This window comes from Alligator mississippiensis, chromosome 2 (assembly GCF_030867095.1).
Source record: "Alligator mississippiensis isolate rAllMis1 chromosome 2, rAllMis1, whole genome shotgun sequence".
Taxonomy (NCBI): domain Eukaryota; kingdom Metazoa; phylum Chordata; order Crocodylia; family Alligatoridae; genus Alligator; species Alligator mississippiensis.
Window position 1 is genome coordinate 178,312,618 of NC_081825.1, and position 20,776 is coordinate 178,333,393.

Here is a 20,776-nt window from a genome sequence, read left to right on the forward strand (position 1 = left end):
TCAGCATCTTTCAAAAGAGTTAATGAAGCATATTTGACTAAGTATCTTCCTGGACTACCTGAACTTTTGTAATTTTTCAGCATTTCAAAATCTTCCACACTGTAGGCCGGGAGGCTGAGCAACAGTCAGCCCTGGAAGTAGGGCACACACACAGAGCATATACAATTCTTACCCTGGCCAGGGACAAAACCATTCTAATAATTGATAAATACAAATCACTGACAAATTTAAAATCATTATTTCACATGCATGTTTAGTTGCTGCTGTATTCAAACAATACAATAAACCTTCTTTGTCTCTGTTTAGAAACTGTACATGGTGGTGGAGAGATGCTTATTTTTTACACATGCAATGCTAATGGTGAACTAATTATCATGCTCATTTTCAATTACTTTTTCAGTATTATTAATCTAAGGATAATACGAATTGTGATAAAACACCATGCAATGCCTCCTGTCCTGACCTCAGGTACCTCTCCTGGAAGCAGGGAGGGAGTAGGGGAGCACAGGGAGGTGGAGAAGGTCACTGTAATGCACTGCCACTTCAGGGCTTCATGCTGTGCAATACCTTGCAGCTTTCTTCTTGACACTTAAATCCACCCACCCTATTTACATCCAAGTTGAAACAATGCACCCCCACAACCACAGGGCACAGGACCAAGTGTCAGGTGTCACTTACCAGTGCTTAAACATGCTGGTTGTGGAACACATCACGGGGTCCTCTTTCATGTGTTGCAAAGCAGCTTCCATCCTGCACTTGAATGCTGCACTGCACACGACTTCAGCAGCAGCAGCCTGCACTCTTCTTCAACTGCTGCCTTGGCATTCCTGTGCCACCCAGTCCTTCTGCCTTTAGTGTGCTGCCATCTCTCATCCACCTCAAAACTCTCTCATCGATACAATGTATGCACACCCCAACCACTGCTCCTAAATTTATAGGCCCTGATGGGGCAGGAACCCACTCCCGGTGGTGGTGTAAAAAAAAATCCAGACATTCTGGCACCAGCCTGGAAAGCGCACCCCCCCCCCCCCCCCATGGGCTGGAAAAGTATGTGAAAAGCTCCTGTCCAAAAACAGTGCCAAAACAAAGTTGTTCCTTGTGCAAAAAATGGTGGGAAAGACATTTGCAGGTGGCAGCCCCTTTGAGTGGCTCTGCAAAGTGGCCGGAAGATGTAGTGCTTGTGATACCCAGGGAGGTGTGGTGGGGGGGAAGGCAGTCAGACCCTTTGTGTACCTTTGTGTGCCCCTAAGTGTATCCCCCCTCCAAAGCACCTAGTGCAGCAAGTGCCCAGAACAAGTGGGAGGCAGAACTGTGGGACCAGGCTTGGGCATGGGGGCAGCCCTTTTGGGTGGCCTGCGGTACCCACCCCTGATGCCAAGCCAGGCATGAGGGGGAGGCAGGCAGGCTCTTGCAGACTTTTGCACACAAAGATTTCCTGCCCCAACCACCAGCGCCCTGCGCAACGAGAGCCCAGAAAAAGCAGGCTTTGCAGGGGAGGCGGGCAGCACTGCTTATTGTACTCAACCCCACCAAAAAATGCATGTCTCTTGAGCAAAGCCTCCAACAAACCTGCCAAAAAAGCAACCTGGCATGACCCAAGAAAATAAACCAACCAAAAAATCAAATCCTATCTTAAAATGCCCCCCTGGCATAAATTAGTACTGCAACTAAAATTGTTATGATGTGCCCTCCAGCATCTTTTACTAGTTATAGCATATTAAGCCATTACGTGGTAAATAATGTACATGTTACATCATTAGTCATGGTACATTACAACAGTAAAAAAACCCCAGGAACATCTTTAGCAATAAAAAGCTGATGCCATGAACAAGCCCCCCCCCCGCAATTTAAGTCCAGTACTCTTTGTTTTGTCATTTGTCACCACTGAGAACAGTCCAGCTGCATCCTCTTTGGAACCACCCTTCAGGCAGTTAAAGGCTGCTATTAAATCCCCTCTCAGTTTTCTCTTCTACAGACTAAATAATCCCAGTTCCCTCAGCCTCTCCTCAGAAGTCATGTGCCCCAGCTCTCTTACCATTTTTGTTGCCCTCTGCTGGACTCCCTCCAACTTTTCCATATACTTTCTATAGTGGGGGACCTAAAACTGGACACTGTACTCCAGATGTGGTCAAACCAGTTCAGAACAGAGCAGAATAATCACTTCTCTTGAGCTGCTGGCAACACTCCTACTAATGCAGCCCAGTATGCTGTTAGCCTTCTTGGCAACAAGAGCACACTGCTGACTCCATCTTATTATCCACTGTAACCCCCAGGTCCCTTTCTGCAGAGCTGCTGCTTAGCTAGTTGGTCCCAAACCTGTAGGGGTGCATGGGATTATTCCATCCTAAATGCAGGATTTTGCACTTGCCCTTTGTTGAACCTCATGACATTTCTTTTGGCCCAGTCCTTCAATTCATCTAGGTCATTCTGAATTCTAAAACTACCCTCCAGTTTATCTATTATACCCCAGCTTGGTGTCATCTGCAAACTTGCTTAGGGTGCAATCCATCCCAACTTCCAGATAGTTAATGAAGATACTGAACAAAACCAGTCCCAGGACTGACCCCTGGGACTACTCTACTTGACACTGGCTGCCAGCTAGACATTGAGCCATTGATTACTGCTCACTGAGCCTGACAATCCAGCCAGCTTTCTATCCACCCCATAGTTCCTCGGCTTGCTTGCAAGAATGCTGCAAGTGATGACACCGAAAGCCTTGCTAAAATCAAGGTAGATCATGTCCACTGCTTTCCTGGAATCCACAGAGCCAGTTATATCATTATAGTAGGAATCCATTTGGTCAGGCTTGACTTGCCCTTGTTGAATCCATGCTGACTGTTTCTAATCATCTTCTTTGCCAAGTGATTAGAAATGGATTTCTTGAGGACCTGCTCCATGATTTTTCTGGGGACTGAGGTGAGGCTGACTGGTCAGTGGTTCCCTGGATCCTCTTTCTTCCCTTTCTTAAAGGGAAGAGAGATAATGCAAGGCAGGATGGAATGAGGCAGGTTTCCATAAACACAGCAAGTGAAAATATTTTTATTAGTGCAGACCAGTAAAGCCCATACCTTACACCAAAGAGATTAATCTTTTTGGCAGGAAAGAAGGCAGACAGACTTAAGACAACAATTTGTGGCTCTGAGAGTGAGAATGAAATGCTGTAGAGTCTGTAGGTACCATCATGAAGCCCTTTCTCCCTGGTTCATCTGAACTCTACTCCACTGTTGCACACAGACACATAGGAACATCCTCATTTGTTCCTTTTGTATTATTATTCTTAATATCTTTACCATCATCATGATCATACTTATTATGTCTACTATTATTATAATTGTGGTGGCAGCAGAGGTAGTGGCAGTGTTATTATTAAGCTTCCCATAACACCTGTGAGCCATATTCAAGAACTGGGATGTCATTCTGAAGGTGCTCTACAAACAATGAACAAGAAGACAGCCCCTGGTGCTGACTGCCAAAGAAAAGGGAAGGAAGAATCATGGGAGGAAAATGTACTTTAAAATCTAATTTGCACTCCTGGAAGCAAACTTCTGAAGAAGCCCCTCACCCAGAAGACATAACATCTGATTGTACAAAGCTGGTAGCTAACAGGGCTGCATTCCTTTTTTTTGGCAACTCCTGTATGTGGAATGGACTTCCAGTTACTTATGCAGGTAGGCATCAAGCCAGAGGTCCCCTGACTCCTTCAGAGACCTGCAAGGGTTGTTGGAGTGTGGGAGGGGTTAAGGGGGTGGGAAAGAGGAAAAGGAGAGAGAGAGAAGATGTCCAATTAATGATAAGTATACAATCATGGTTGCACCATAAGAGGGCAGTGCTCCACATACTAAAGAGTATTAACGTCTGTGCATTTGATTTTTACATTCATACCATCCTTTTCATGTAAAATATTTTAAAATGTATTTTGGTGTGCTTTTCTTATCCATCTCCCTCAATGCCATCATTCCTTTCCCCCACTACCATATCTTCTCCAATCTCTGGCTTTGAGCACTACTTAGTTCTGTTCTTGTTTTTCAGCTAATGTTTACCAGAGCAGTCAGTTTCCAAGAGGAGGGCATCTCAGGGTTACAAATAATGGCCTTGTAGTACTCTCACCATTATTCTTGGTGCCATTCCTTACACATGCTAACAGGTTGGTTGTTTTTTGACTGCTCCTATGGACTCAGCTGAATGTTTCAATGCATCATCCACAAGAATATGCAGATCTTCCATTGAACTGCAATAGTCAATTCTGAATCCTAGAAAACTGGGTGAGCTTTTGCAACCACTCTTGCTGTTTTGCATTATCTTCCAAATGTCAACATTGTGTTTTACTGGCCCCTGGGTTGCCCCTTTACCCATTTCTCTTATGTTTCTCATACTATTCAATCAAGATAACAGAACTGAACACACGTGAGTCACCTCACTTCTTACCCCTTTTCTGGGTTATTAATAATGACTACAAGCCAACAACTAATACTGACTGATGGTGTAATTACCGGCTTTTCCACTATATGCCATGATAAAACCTTTTTCCATGCTTTTTTCCTGATATGTGACAGTGCTTTGCCCCTGATCCCAAGAATTCAAGTCCATCTCCTTAGAAAGTTATGACAAATGCTATGCTATGGCTCAAGTAGTTTGCCTTATGCAGTTGTTCTCAATGTACCTTTCTCCTTGCCAAGAGCTTCCCCTTCTGGGTCAAACAGCCCTTCTCATGCCATAGCCCACTCAGTTCTTGGTTTTTCTGCTAACATTGTGTATAGGATGGGGATGACACTGCCACTTGATAAGGTAAGTCCTAGGATGTGGACAGACGTTCTTTAGGAACCAAAATACCAGTTCACCCCACAAAGGCCTCCGAAATCTGTCCTTTGAAATCTAATGATCTGCTCATTAGCATCCTGTGGCTAGATTTTAGGTGGTAACTGAGACATGAAAGGCTCCATAAAACCCTCCCTCTACCCTTAGCCATACAGTCCATTCCCATCCACTGTTCCTATCTCATCTTCCCCTGCTCTTCTGCTGTGCGTGTATCTTCTCATTTAATGTGAGGTGCTCTCTTATCATCTAGTTGTGTACCGAATTTTCCAAGTTAATTCTTACCACACAATGTCTGCAAAGGCAGTGAGCAGGGGCTTGCAATGGTACTTAGCGCCATGTTTGACACACAGGGACTTCACCATGGGGGCCACCTTGTAGAAGTTGTGTCGAGGCATCCTCGGGAAAAGGCTGAGAGGAGAGAAAGAAGATGATTTACTGGGAGTTGTAGTTGACACTTAGGCCTCATAAAAATCTCTCCCCTCTGCAGAAACCTCAGCTAGTCAACGACTTTCACCTCTTCCTGCAGGGCTTGCATTCACAGGGACTGTAGGGAAATCCCATCTTTCTCCAGATATCCACAGTAATCAGTTCTCCATGAGGATACCCTTCCTCCCACTGGGACCTGCCCCTTACCTGTTCATTGCCAGGGACTCATACTCACTGATGCTCAATTTGGAAGTTCAGATGCCCAGTAAACCAGTCATTGAATATTGATTGATGCACATTACATGTTCCCTGAAGCTGGAAGAGGAGGAAGAACTGAGAGTGAACCTGTAAATGTTAGGATCAGCACAGGTATGTCTGTTTCCACCTGCCCCATAAGGGTCCTCATTCCTTTATACTTCCCCATTTAGAAGAGGTTCCCCTTTAGGGTTAGGTGCACATGGATGTCCCAGATCAGGCAGCTTCTGCCATGTATTTTTCTAACATCACCAGATCCTGATACCCTTCCAACAGACACTTGCAAAGCACCGAGGCATATACATCACTAAAAACAATCCAAATTCACCCAGTGCAACAGTCATCAAGCTTTGTCCCAGAGGGGAGGGGTCTGTTCTGGGAGGGAATGAACCCTGAGTGTAGCCCTTTTCCCCAGTCAGTGCTTCTACTGGAAACTTCCACTGACTGGGGTGGAGCTAAGAGGATGAAGTTCAGTTCTGACAAATGCAAGGTAATACATTTAAAAAAGACTAATTCAAAATAGAAATACAAAATGGGTGACACCTGGTTGGATGGCAGAGCTACAGAGAAAGATCTGGGAGTCTTCTTGAATCACAGACTCAATATGAGCTTGCAGTGCGATGTAGCTTCTAAAAAGATGAATGCATTTTTAGGATGCATTTCTAGAAGGTGCAAAGACACAGGAGGGAATAGTGCCTCTTTACTCGGCGCTGGTTAGGCCTAATTTAGAATACTGTGTGCAGATTTGGCCTCTGCATCTTAAAAAGGGCATGGGGAAGTTAGAGAGGATCCAGAGGTGGATGACAAAAATGATAAAGGGCTAAGGAAGCAAGGAAATAGGCATTATCAGCTCATGGAAAAGGCACTTAAAAGGGGACATGATAGCTGTCTTGAAATATCTGAAGGTCTGCCATGAAGAAGAGGGAAAACACCATTTCTCTCTTCATGCAGAAAGTAGCATGTGGACTAATGGTTTGAAATCTCTGCAAGGTTTAGATTGGCTATAAGGAAAAACTTCTTCACTATTAGAAGACTGAGGCTGTGGAATAGACCGCCTGGGGAAGATTGCCTAGGTAAGGAATCTCCATCATTGGAGATGTTCAAGATATTTCTGAACTTTGATGGTTGCTGCATGGTACCAGGAAAGAATTTCCCCTCCACTCCTGCTGCTATGTGTTAAAGTTTATTTTGTATGGACTATGGGGATTTGTGCCTTCTTCTGTAGCAGGGGCAGAGCCCATTTCCTTGGATCTTTTGGGGATGCAGCGACCTTTGCAGCAGCAGGTTGTTGGCCACCATGGTCCCCCTGCTTTACTTGTGGCAGGTTAGGGTGTTATATCTTGGGTTTTGTGTCAGGTTTTACAGTATAGTTTTGCTAATAAGTTAGACCAGGGGCTTTCAATCTTTTTCAATCATTTTACCCCCAGGTGTCCGGACGCAGAGCAGTATACCCCTGGCTGCTGAGCGGGGTGGGGGAGAGTGGCATGCAGCTGGATGCGAAGGCAGCAGCAGCTGCATGTGAACTTCCCCTGCCCCCCACATCTGGCTGGGTGGGCGGCACCTGTGCGGCAGTGTGGGATGGTGCATAGTGGCACTCCATCCCCTTGTGTACCCACTAGGGCCTTCTCAAGTACCCCCAGGGGTACATGTACCACCAGTTGACATCCCTTAGTGGATTTGTATAGGATGGTTTGCATACGGATGATCCTGCCTCATGCATGGGGGTTGGACTAGAAGACCTCTGGAGGTCCCTTCCAGTCTTACTTTTCTGTGATTGATGCTTATGCTTTTATCCAATTGCTATCACTACATAGTACATGAATGTCACTCAGAGCACAGTTTAGAAAGATGGGCCAGAACCTAGGGTTCTTTCGTGCCAGGGGAAGGCCCTCCTCAATGGAGTCACACTTCCTGTTGCATATATTTTCTGTTGCCCCATGTATGTTTCATTTCCAGCTTTCTAGTGGCTCTGTTGCAGCACAAGGGGGTAGACTGGCCCAATGCACTTCTCAGGGAAGTGCGAGATATGGGTCAACCTTCCTCTGATTGTACAAGATGTAAAACCTGGGCAGGCAATCCCTCAGAAATAGCACAGTGAGCTGTCCTACACAGTGAGCTGTTGGCCTGAAAGTTGGATGGGCCCTGTTCTGTCCATGTTGATATTTCCCATAGAGTGAAAGGGATTCATTTATTAGGCAAGTAATAGTCTCTCACCACTGAAGAATAGGAGAGAGAGGTATTTTTTTGAGGGGATTAAGATCAGTGAAGACTACCAATGATACAACTAGAAAGTTAGTGGTATGTGAAGGTGGATTAAGACTGGTCTCTGGATATGCACTGGACTGCCTATTGTGAGATTCAGACAGCTTGGTGTCACCTTGGGGAGATTGTTATTGTGATTATTCTCCTGAGGCTGAAGGTGTCATTTTCTCAGTAACCATGGGAAAGACTTATAGGATTTGATCTTAAGTGCTATTGTCAGGCCTCCTGCAGTCTCTATATCACTCCCTATCAAACATCTTTCCCTTCCAACCACCACAGTGGACACAGTCATCTGGGAGTCTGTGGCCTGAGAGGAGATAATTCATACCTGGGTTGAGAACCAGTCCATGTTCTTATCATAATCAATATTCATGGGAATGTGGCTCATCTGTGTGACCCAAGCAGTCCAAATACTGTTCAGGACTCTATGAAAACAAAAACACGCATGCACACATGAAGTAGTCACTGATCCAGAAGCTGCTCAAACTCATAAAGTATATACCTCCTTTACTGCTGCCAGTAACACTGATGATGATGCTGGTCTCCTAAGACTATGTGCTTTACCAGCATCAGTCAGTGATTGACCACAAGCAGCACCTCCGGATAAGGAACGTGACAAAAACCTTAAGTTCAACCCATTTCTTGATAACCAGAGGTGTTGTCATGATGCATTCTCCATCCTGACTCACAGTATGGCAGTCAAAGGAGTGTCTTCGAAGTACTACAGAGTTCCCTCCTGGTACAGAAATAAGAAGCAAGTGAGAAAATTAGGAAGGATGGGTGGCTGTGTTGAAAGAGGCAAAGTGGGCTGAGTTGTAGCCTGAGGTTCTGATGGAGAACTTTTTTTTAAAGCTTGGTCTGAGCATGTGTTGATGTAAATGGTTGCTGTAAGTAGTTCAACAGATAGGACAACTGGATACCCTTTCACCCCAGGGGAAGATGGGAATCTTGGCCTAGCAGCAGGGCCTGGGGACTGTTCCATGATTGCTTCTCCATGACCTTCTTTTTAATTGTATTAGGTGAGTTATTCACTGTGGGAAAGTAGGATCATTTTGTAACTGTTTTGCTGCCAGGGTGGCTGTCTGTCAGAGAAAGGGGGAGGCTCTGAGAGAGATGGGGAGGAGAGAATGGGTAAAGGGGACAGAGAGAAACTCATAGGGGGGACAGAGCAGAAAAGGAACAGTCCAAGGGAGGACAAAGTAGAGTCGAAGGAAGGACAGAGGGATCTGCAGTGCTACAAAAAAGCCTTTGTTTGAAGCAGAATCTGCTGTGTTGTTTGGGACGTCAGCATTTTAGCCTCTCTTTCCTCCTTCGAAGAAGAAATATACCCCCTACCTAGGACCAAAAAGCAGGAGATCTCCGAGGCTGGGGTGTTACTGCTTAATGTGTAAGTCAGGGACAAAGACAAGGATCTCAAACAGGAGCTTGCCCCTTGAGAAGCCATCTCAGGGCTTGCTTCAGGGGATACCCTCAGAAGAGGCAGATGAGGCAAGGCTTCTTCCTGGAGCGTCCTGAGGCACAGCCTCCCCTGGAAGATGTGTAATTCCATGACAGTGGCCTGAGTGATTAGAGAGGAGGGAGAAGAGAGACAGATTGACCCAGGGGAACAAGGAAGAGAAGGTGTGGCAGAGCCAGAGACATTGTTGGGTTCAAGGAGTGATACCTGATCAGGACAATATAGCCCAGCAAAGCCTTCAGCTCCAATAGGGGCTTGTAGAGGAGAAACAGCCAGATGAAGTAGCTCAGCACACAGGCCAGGTCCTGTCAAGAGGGAAGTGGAAAAATGTAACAGTTAGTCATGGCCTCCCTTATTCCCTTGTGGATCCTTTAGTTTGCTGGATTTTGCCGATCTTGTCCATTAGCAATTGTGGAATGACCCAGCAGGTACCCACACTCAGTACCCCTGAAGGTTATATTTATGAACAGGGAAACACTGGATTGCATCAGTGCAGCTCCCCCTACCCCATCTTTTAGGAACACATCTGGTAGTGCCTGACTACAATGCATATGCTGTATTTTGAATAGTTGCGCCAATCACCATGGTTTCAGGGCTTGCATGTGAACATGTTTCCATGGCTAAATCATCTTATATTAAACAATACTCCTCCACCCCAAGAAAGGATTACCCCACTTACAACTAGTGAACACCACAGAGTACATAATTCACTCTTCCTGACAAATAGCACCGGGCTCCCTGCAATCACCACATATTCTTCTTTTCATTCACTACAGTGTGCCCCTTTATAATAAACTTCTGTGCAACTTCTGTCCAGGACTGCTGTTTCTGAGTGTTTGTTAGTAGTCTGGCTGGTCATAGGGGGACTTTAGTGAAAGGGGTTGCATGATCTGGGGTGGTATCATCAAAGGGTCCAAGTTAGGTTATGACTTCTGGTCCACAGAGCTGATGGCCAGAAAACAGGATCAACTGCAGTGTGCTCATAGAGGAAATAAAAATCTATATTTATGTGGTAGGCATGATATAAACATAGCACACACCACACAGGCCAGAACAGTGTGCAAGAGGCTCCAGCCCCTTGAACTTCTCAAGCTGGGATGCTGCTCTGCAGCAGGTTTTCAGGTGAATACCAGGTTTCATAAATTAGCTACACCCGAAGCTCACAAACGAGGCAAAGACTTGGAAAAGGAATGGGCATTTTTACATGTGCTCTGGGAGGCATGGGCAGGGGCATTATAATTAGTAAGCCCTGCTAATTAAAAGCACCTGGCCGTCATTTTTATCAGCGTCCCCCATGCTGAAAAGTGGCAGCGGGGCACTCTGAACTAAAGCTCATTGAATGAGCTTTAGTTCAAAGCGCCCCACCACCATTTTGCGGCGTAGGGATGCTGATACATGTGACGCCAGAGGCTGCTGCAGTGTATTTATTTCTGTGTTTGATTAATCAAGTCTGCTCCGATGTGCTGGATTTCCAGTGCGTCAGAGCTGCTCCCTGCACATGCCTAGGAGCCCGAAGTTTCCAGGGTGTGACTTCTCATGTTCTTCTGTCTCATTCAAAGCTTCTTGAGTATCCCAACTCTTGGACATGTAGTACTTACCAGCCACTGTTTTCTTTGGATTATGTGGTAGAAAGTGTAGAATTGGATGTAGGTGGAAAACAGAAATGGAGGCACTGCTGGAAACGGACATGAGGAGAACAGGGACATGTTATTAGCTACATTATTAAAATCAGACAATCTACCCTCAAAAGAGAGGTCTGTGAGGCCACAGGTTCCTCTAGTAACTGAGCTGGTCTCATGTACAGGGCAGGAAACCAGAGAGCTGCATGAGTGCTTTCATGGTATCCAAGGAAACTGAATTGTATAGAATCATCTTGCAACTCAGAGTCATCCAGCTCATGTAAGTCATTCACCCTCATTCTGCAAAATATGCTTGTACAGATGCTGGCAGACAGTGTATGGCCTAGACACTACATACCCAAGCAAGGACAGATAATGGTTGATCAGGGTATAGGTGGCCAGTCCAAATGGAGCATGCTAGATTAGGGGTTTATGAGAGTGGAAGCTATGGTCAAACCAGGCATCAGTCCTCATCCAAAAGAGCAAGCAGAAGGTTGAGATGAGGTCAAGGTTAGAGGAAGCAGTTGAATAAGGCCAGGAGGTCCAAGACAGAAACTGGAGCAAGCAGGAAGAGGCAAGATGGTCCAAGCCAGAAGTTCAGAGCAACAAATCACAAGCCAGAGGTCAAATGCCAAAGTCAGATTCAGAGATTCCAAGAATCTGAGAGGTTTTTTTTTCTTTTTTGGAAAATGTTTCATGTTCCAGGTGAAATTAGCCAGATCAAATCCAAATCCATTCGAATCATTCAAGAACCGTATGTGGCCCTGCTACCATCTGGGGTTTCAGATACTTCCATATCCTTTGACAGGCATCCTACATGCAGGCCCAAGCCTGGAGGCTTGGGGTTCAGATGCCCCCAAGTTTTGCTTGCCCTCAGCTGTATGGCCACAGGAGCAAGCCAGGGAAGAGTCTCCCATTTCCATAAAGTTGGCATGTAGCCAAGATCCTCCCACTGGAAGCTGGCAAGTGAGAAGCTAATTATGAGGCTCTCATGGGGAGTCCTGTCTGCAAGCAGACAGGGGTGTACCCTCCACTACACAGTGCCATTTTAATTGCATTTTCAGCTCGGGTATCAGACCAGTGCACTTGATCTTAGCCCACAAGAGGCAGAGAATCTGAGAGATACAGCAAGGTAGTCTGTTGACAACACAGCTTGCTGCTGTTTGGTCCGAACTTATACAGGGCAGTGTGCGCTGGGCTCTCTTTCTAAAAGATGATTAGCCCGATTCCTTATTTGTTTGAGTTGAAGACTGGGACTTGCTCTGACCCAGGTAGGCTTTGGCTTATTGAAGAATACATTAGCTTGTCACCCATGTGCAGATGCCCAACCAAGTTCTGGAAATGGCTTCATCTTCATGACTTCACTCAGGCTGCTCTATGTCATGTAGGAGTCAGCTATGACTTGTCAGACTCTCTAAGCAGATAGTCTGTCATCAACCATGGGTGATCATTTCTGACAAGTATCACCAAGTCATTGAAGGATACCACGAATAGGCCTGTTTGCCACCCAGGTCAATTTAAGCATCTATATTTCTGAGGCACAAGGAGCACAAACCTATAATAATGGAGCACACTTTTTGTGATGCTAATGCACAGTAGATTAATTCTACTGCACTTTAGTGCATCAGCACAGTTTTTGCCTGCCGTGCTAATGTGCAGTAGAATTAGTCTACTGCACATTTAACATCTTGTGTAGTTGTGCCCTGTGTCTCTCTCATTTAACTTGGCTAATATGGATTGCACTAGCAGATCAAATGGGTTTTAGTATGTGCGTACAAGCACAGGAAGAACACAGGGAGCTTCTCCTCAGTTTTCTAAAGCCTTTTAAGACCTGCCATTCAAATCATTAGCACACATAGCTTAATTCAACTAGTACAGGCTTGTTATGCTTGGCTACCATCACACTTCCGATTTGCTTTGAAGATGTGCCCTGAGATTGTGTTTGTCCATTTACATCTTCCTTTCTGTTGGTGGAGAATGAAAAATGGAATCCAAATAGGAGAGTGAGACAGGGAGGAGAGAAATGTAGCTGGTAGCCAGGGCGAGAGCGAGCATGTGCAAGAGCGGTGACAACATAGAAAGAATATTAGGAAATGACGAGGCAAGAGGATTCCATGCCCTTCACTCTACTTTCTACATAGTGGGTGCATCTACAAGTGCATTTTACTGTGGAATTAACTAATTAGCACCACAGTAAAGCATCACTGTCCACATGTGTGCCAGTATTAGGGTGTAGTAAATTAATTAACTTCACTGTAAGATAGTACTGTTGGGGACCATACTATCTTATGGCAGGGTAATTAACTGCCATCAAACTCTCACATGGATGGTGACCACCAGGTACAAAGTGCACCTGGTCAACCCAGCTAGCCAGGCCCAGACCCCTGGCTCCTGCCAGCCTTCTGACACCCAGTGCTGCAGAGCCCAGGATTGCCCCCCTGTGCCCCCTGCCAGCCCGAGGCTGCTCTGCCCCAGCTGTAATTGCTGTGGTACTGGGTACACATGTAGATGATCTGCCTAGAAGCAGTTAAACCTGGTGTGAACTGCTTTGGAGTTTATTGTGTTGCCTTAATAGCACATGTAGATGCACCCAGTGATGCCCTGTCAAGCTGGCCAGGGGAAGGAGAAGCCTGTCTCTGCTCATTCCCCACTGGAAGGAACTAATTCTAGAAGCTCTAGCAACTGTTTGTAGGTGCCCTGTGTGGGATCAGAGATACTCACTGATGAAGAAGTACTTGTGCTGGTGGTTGTATGGCAGGAACTTTTTCTTCTTCATCCCAAGCTGTGAAAGGATAGGAGACCACAACATGTTATCTGGACTAGAACCACCCAGGCAAATATTCAAATTGTGCCCCAAACACTGAAATATTCCTTCAACACCTCCCAGTTTAAATTAATAAGAAACCTATCAGGAGAAGATGCAGCAGTGCTCCCACATGCAAAAACCTCTGTCCCAAAGAGACAAAATACAATGTGCAGCTGTCCTGTGCAGTGGTCCCTGGTGTCTGTAGAGGCTGTTCATCCTTTCATCCCACCATTCCCTGATGGACTCTACAGTCCATGAATTTTCTACCCCATCTCCTGCTTCTCTCTATCCCCTCAACAGTTGCATTGTTAAATTTATAACAGACAAAAAGAAGATCTATCTTCATGATGAAGAGAAGAGTGCTCTATGATGGAAAGGACTCAGAGAAAGAGTATAAAATACATTAGTCTGAATTTTTTTCTGTAAGCTAACATAAAGGTAATTCCACAGCAGCAGTCCAGGCCCTAACCTTCTATCTTATTTCTAGATTAAGGATGAACCAGTATGGAGCACACCCACTTGGTGCCTTTATGGTACAGAAAATGAAAATTATTTTCTTTCATCAGACTTTCCAGAAAAAGTCACCTGTGAACAAAGACTGCACCTGAAAAAAATCCATTTGGAGGATAAGCCCATGTAAGGGTTATAAAAGCCATTTCATTGGGCTCTTAGGATATTGCCCTGAGAGTTGGGGTTTCATTGTGTTTCCATTCTAATTAACTCCCAAGTGGCATTTTCTCAGTTGCATAACTGCCAGTTCTGACACTTAGGTGTATTTTGGGATCCTGTTCAAGAGCAGTGTGGAGGCACAAGGGTTCAAATGGCTAATGTTCATGTGCTGTAGCCTGCACTCAGGCTGGGCAGGTAAAAGCAGCTGTGGATTCTGCCCTACTCCCTTGCTTCCAAGCAGGCAAAGAGTTATCACTGATCAGATGTTCCCCATTCCCTTGATTCAATATATATTGAATGCAAGTTTCAGTGGCTTAATCTGAACAAGAGGGCCCGAAGTAGCTCTAACTCTGGCCTAACCTGTCATCTGGGGGTGCTAGAAAGTATGAGAGAGATGTAGATACCTCTTGTTTCATGCCAGGCTAAAGTTATGTAATGAATGCTTAAGAACTCATGTTCAAAGCAAAATAACTTTCCAGTCAGAGGACAGCTGACAGTCCTCAGTAGATATGTGGACACTCATGCATCCCCGCTAAACATGAGACATGAAACAGTATTTCCATTTACGTGCATAAATCAAAATAAGATTCCATCCATAGCATAGGTATCATGATCTGCTATCAGTTTCAGCTGTTTTTTTTCTTTTCCTGACCTACTGTCTTCCTCATTTTTTACCTATTTCCATTCTTCATCTATGTTGTTGTGTATTTCTGGAACCATTGGGATTTCAAACAGCAAGTCCAGCCATCTGCTGGACCATTTCCAACATTTCTAATAAGCAGGTGTCGCACCTAATGTGATGTGTCAGGTACTAGAGAGTCAATACCTGACCATCAATAACATCCTGACATTAGAAGAAACCAAGCTATTCCATGTTCACCTCCACAGAGAGTTTCTTTCCCAAGGTGAACAAGAACGGATGCAAGTTGACATCAGGGTCTTTGCGGAAGCAATTTGTCTTAGCATGATGCTGGCCGTGCAGGTGATTCCACCAGCTGCATGAGAATCCCTGTAGGAAGGGTGACCAGAGGTTACAAACATCAGTGCGATCAGAAGGGAACACTTGCAGCCATTGCTTCTTCCCTTCACTCTGAAAGTTATATCCTGTTCCTCTTCCTGGTATATTCAGGATATAGTCCCTCCAGGAGACATTTTCTGACTCAAAAGAGAGAGATTACTCCTCCTGAAGCTTCATAGAACACTACCTGGGTATAGGAGTGCACTGAGATGTGCCTGCTCCTTTAAGGCTGAAGCAGCCCGGCCAGGGAGCTCTGCAGGCTAAGCACAGCTCCACAGCTGCAGGTTGCCTGGGCAACAGCCTAATGGGGAAATTGGGCAGCACCTGTGGGTGTCAGATGACAGGAAGCAAGCAGGGTTTCAGGGCATATGAGCCCAGGGCTGGGGCTAGCAGGGGCACTGTCTCTCTGGCAAGTGCTAGGGGAAGGAGCTCCTCTGCATGAGGGAACTACCTAAGATGCGGTGCTGCCTGTTTTCCTGCCCAAGTACAGCAAGATGCCAGGAGCCTTCCAGGTGCCTAGGGCTAGGGGCATATATCCCTAAGGGTGGAAGTCTGTCCTCTTAAAGGGGCATAGCACTGTTGCCATTTGCTAGTGTTTAAGTTATAGCCCAAGGGCTTATGCTTGTGTTACTGTTTGCACTGGAGGACTGGGATGAGGCTATAAGGGGAGGTTTGGAAGCCTCATTAGTGCCTGGAGAAAGGGGCATATGATTTGGGTACAGCCGGGTGATAGGCAAAGAGAGAGGGGTGCAGCTACAGGGGCGCAGAGCCCAGCACCAGAGGGGCGCAGAAGTGACAGATAGTAGTATAACACCTGGAAGGCTTGGGACATGGTAAAGGGGAGGTTGGAGCTGTGCATTACACCCTTAGTATTAGGGCATAAATGGGGCAGTCTCCTTCCCAGAAACAACGTATTAATTATATTAAAGGTGTGGTGGGCGAGACAGGTGGGAGGGCTGATGTAGTGATTGCCCTCAGGACTGCCCCCTGTCACACTGGGGCAGGTATTTACTGCGAATGAGCCCATCACAACAAACTGAGCCAAGTGGTTCCATTTGGTCTTGCAGAACACTGAGAGGTGCCCCAAATCATGCTGCAGAACCAGACACTGTTGCTGCAAAGAAAAAAAAAAAAAGATGCACTGAGAAAAGAAAACACAAGGTACAGAAAACTATTCTCAACATGCTCAGTCACAGAGGCCCCTTCCCCCATGGTGCTGAAACTGCCTCCTTCTCTCAACCCATTGTACTGGGTCAGAGACCCTCTAGTGGATGACAGCAGGGAGGCATTTCCATGAGTTACCCAGCAGGGCCTTCATAAGTTGTAATTCAGCCAGAAATTCTTAGGTAGAAACTCTCCACTGACTGTAGTTTAATTCAATCTGGTCACTGTGTTCCCAGAACTACTCAGGGCTCTGTCTGCACTTACATACAAAACACTGATTCTCCATTATCTTGCAGCTTACATGGTCTTTAGACCAGTGCAAAGAGGGTGGAAATGTTACCAAATCAAATCTCTTTACTCACTAACATCAAGAGAATAAATTCACTTTACACCAGAGTACAAGACTCCACAAACTACCCAACAGTGGAGAATCAGACCTGAAGCCTGTAACAATTAATGGGGTAAAATACAACATTGCAAGGTATAAACTGAATTGGAACAACTCTGTTCCACTGTGTTCACACTGAGTAGCAGCTAGAGAAACAGAATAATGTGGCTGGTAATAATGGGGTGCAAGGAAAAGACTGGCCTTTGGCTACATATATTAAATATTAACCTTACCATAGAGGTTGCCATCAGCACTGCTGAGATGACCAGAGACATCAGAGACATCCTGAAATACCAGAGAATGAGCCAGCTGGCAGCTTGAAACAGCGGAATTTGCAGAAAATTCAGGAAGAAGAAGAGACCACTGGGCTTCAGAAGTCCCATCCTCTCAACGGTGGAACACAGTTCACGGAAATCCTGTACCAGCAATTTCTGCGAGGGGAATCAGTGTGGGATGCAAGTGACATCAAGAGCCACAAAACAGAGCAGATAATGGCATGGAGAGAGAAGGTTCTTTCTCTGGTTCGTGATATTTTTATTGTATATTACCTTTGTTAATACTCTGACAAGGAGAGGAGAGGGTTGCGTTTGTTTATTTGTTTTCAGCAGGTATCATGATCAAAAGCATCATAATGTCTGGAAAAAACCATATCACCAAAACCATTACCTCTGTCAACACTTCTTGAGCCTTTTCCTGTACTAGGTATGAAAGATGGGGACTCTGAAATCAGATGCCTGAACCTAGATCCTATTCTTGCTTTCTGGAAAATGTGGTATCTTTGACCACTGGGGAGTGTTGGAAGGTTTGCTGAACACAGATATAGTCTCCTACTTTGTCAGGTGAAGCTATTTTTTGGATAGACTTACTAGCTTAGTGAGGAGGGCTAATAACTGTGATCAGCAAGGGACACAGACAACAGCACACAGGTAGATATAGACCAGAGTGCTCTAGATAAAAGCCTAAAAGTTGGGATGAAATATGGGAAATCTTACAAATCTCTAAAGAATGGAAATAGAAGCACATATCAACCTGTCAGTTTCATAGAATCATAGAAAATGAGGGCTGAAGGGACCTCAGGAGGTCATCTAGCCCAACCCCCTGCTCAGAGCAGGACCATCCCCAACTACATCATTCCATCCAGAGCTTTGTCTACCCAAGTCATAGAAACCTCCAAGGATGGAGATCCCAAATCCTCTCTGGGTAACCTGTTCCAGTGCTTCACTACCCTCCTAGTGAGAGAGTTTTTTCCTAATATCTAGCCTAAACTTCCATTGCTGCAACTTGAGACCAGACCATTGCTCCTTCTTCTGTCATTTGCCAACACTAAGACTAGTCTAACTCCATCATCGTAGGAACCTGCCTTCAGGTAGCTGAAGGCTGCTATTAAATCACCATTCATCCAACCCATACTTCCTTGGGTTACTTGCAAGAATGTTGTGAGAGACTGTGTTAAAAGCCTTGCTAAAATCAAGGTATATCACATCCACTGTTCTTCCTGTATTCACAGAGCCAGTTATTTCATCATAATAGGCAATCAGGTTGGTAAGGCATAACTTGTCCTTGGTGAATCCATGTTGACTGTTCCTAATCACCTTGTCCTCCAAGTGCTTAGAAACAGATGCCTTTAGGACCTGCTCCATGAATTTTCTAGAATCTGAAGTGAGGCTGAGTGGTCTGTAGTTCCCTGGATCCTCTTAAAAATAGGCACTATATTTTCGCTTTTCCAATCATCTGGGACCTCTCCCAATCACCATGAGTTTTTAAAGATGATGGCTAGTGGTTCTGCAGTCACATCAGCCAACTCCCTCAGCAGCCTCAGGCGCATTGCGTTTGGCCTCATGGACTTGTACAGTTCCAGCTTTCTTAAATAGTTCCTAACCTGTTCTTGTACCACTGCCAGTAGTCTGGGAGCTGACCTTGCCTGTGAAGACAGCTGAAAATGCCATTGTGTACTTCAGCTTCTTCTGCATCATCTGCCACTAGATTGCCTCCACCATTTAGTAAAGAGCCCTCACTTTTCTTTATCATCCTCTTGTTGCTGACACACTTGTAGAAACCCTTCTTGTTACTCTTCATGTCCCTTGCCAGCTGCAACTCCAGTTGTGCTTTGGCCTTCCTGATTTCATCCTTGCATGTCTGAGCAATACTCTTCTACTCTTCTCTAGTTATTTGTCCAAGTTTCCATTTCTTATAAGCTCCCTTTTTGTGTTTTAACTCGCTGAAGAGTTCCCTGCTGAGTCAAGCTGGTCTTCTGCCATATTTCCTAGTCTTCCTGCACATTGGGATGGTTTGTTCCTGAGCCCTCAGTTAGGTTTCTTGAAAGTACAGCCAGCTCTCTTGGACTTCTTTCCCCCTCAGACTGGCTTCCCAGGGGATCCTGCCCATCAGTTTAATGAGTGAGTTGAAGTCTGTTTTTCTGAAGTCCAGGATCCAAACTCTGCTGTTCTCCTTCCTTCCTTTCCTCAGAATTCTGAACTCAAATCATCTTGTGGTCACTGCTGCCCAAGTTGCCATCCACTTACTAAATTCCTCACCAATTCTTCCCTGTTTGTGAGCAGCAGGTCAAGAAGAGCACAGCTCCTAGTTGGCCTCTCCAAAACTTGCATGAGCAATTTGTTTCCAATCCTCTCCAAAAGCTTCCTGGATTTCCTGTGCACTACTGTATTGCCCTCCCAGCAGATGTTAGGGTAATTGAAGTTCCTCTTGAAAACCAGGGCCTGTGATCAGGAAACTTCTGCTAGCTGTTTGAAGAAAGCCTCATCCAACATATTCTCCTAGTTTGGTGGTCTATAGCAGACACCCACCATGGCATCACCTTGTTGCTCTTCCCCTCCTAACCCTAACTCAGAGACTTTCAACAGGCCTATCTCCAATTTCATAGTGGAGCTCTGAGCAATCATATGGCTCTTTTACATAAAGTGCAACTCTTGTTCCTCCTCTCCCCTGCCTGTCCTTCCTGAACAGTTTGTACCCATTCATGACAGTGCTCCAGTTATGCAAGCTATCCCATCAAGTCTCTGCTATTCTAATCACATCTAAGTTTTGTGACTGTGTGAGGACTTCCAATTCTTCCTGCTTTGTTTCCCAGGCTCTGTGCATTCATGTACAGACACCTGAGGTAACTAATTGATTGACCTACTTTGTCAGGAAGAATGAGAAGACCTCCCTTTTTGCCCCCTCATGTATCTACTTCCTCCAGGTCACCTTCTTCCCACTTACCACAGGGCCTTGGTCTCCATTCCCTGGCCAACCTAGTTTAAAGCTTTCCTCACCAGGTTAGCGAGCCTGTCTTCGAATATGCTCTTCCCTTTCTTTGTCAGGTGGATCCCATCTCTTCCTAGAAATCCTTCTTCTTGGAACAACATCCGATGGCTGAAGAAGCCAAAGCCCTGCTGGTGACACTGCACAGCCATGCATTGAACTGCAAGATGCGTCTTGCAGTCTGCTTCTACCTGGGGTCTTCCTCTTGACTGAAAGGATCTAGGAGAACACCACCTGAGCCCCTGTACCCTTCACCCTTGCACCCAGAAACTTGTAGTCATTATTGATCTACTCAGTGTCTCTCCTGGCAGTATCGTTGGTGCCCCTATGGATGAACAGTATGGGATAGCAGTCAGAGGGCAGGATGAGACTCAGTAATCCTTCTGTGACATCTCAGATCCAGGGTCTGGGCAAGCAGCAGACCTCCCAAGACAACAGACCAGGTTGGCAGATGGATGCCTCCATCCCCTGCAGAAGGGAGTCTCTAACCACCACCACCACCACTACCACTCATTGCTTCTGCTTAGGGTCAGTGGTCTCTATCTTTCTAACCTTAGGGATGCCTGGCCTGGCCTCCTCCACCAATGGAATGTGGTCCTCCTCTTCTGTTGCTAGGACTCCATATCTGTTCTCCAGA

General features: G+C 45.6%; 1 protein-coding gene across 2 annotated transcripts in view; it reads right to left on the minus strand.

The window, feature by feature from the left end:
* Window positions 1-3,023: 3,023 nt before the first annotated feature.
* LOC102564994 (acyl-CoA (8-3)-desaturase) overlaps window positions 3,024-20,776 on the minus strand; it is a 51,002-nt gene continuing 33,249 nt past the window's right edge. Inside the window, exons 3-12 of one of the 2 annotated variants that reach the window (XM_019485241.1) lie at window positions 17,112-17,309; window positions 16,339-16,440; window positions 15,189-15,317; window positions 13,555-13,615; window positions 10,813-10,886; window positions 9,422-9,519; window positions 8,087-8,183; window positions 5,477-5,556; window positions 5,098-5,223; window positions 3,024-3,708 (exon numbers count right to left, since the gene is read on the minus strand). In XM_019485241.1, coding sequence (XP_019340786.1) covers window positions 3,657-3,708; window positions 5,098-5,223; window positions 5,477-5,556; window positions 8,087-8,183; window positions 9,422-9,519; window positions 10,813-10,886; window positions 13,555-13,615; window positions 15,189-15,317; window positions 16,339-16,440; window positions 17,112-17,309 — 1,017 coding nt within the window. In that variant the 3' untranslated portion in view covers window positions 3,024-3,656. Of the gene's footprint in view, window positions 3,709-5,097; window positions 5,224-5,476; window positions 5,557-8,086; window positions 8,184-9,421; window positions 9,520-10,812; window positions 10,890-13,554; window positions 13,616-15,188; window positions 15,318-16,338; window positions 16,441-17,111; window positions 17,310-20,776 lie in introns of both variants that reach the window. The other variant, XM_014593451.2, reaches the window with a different exon arrangement.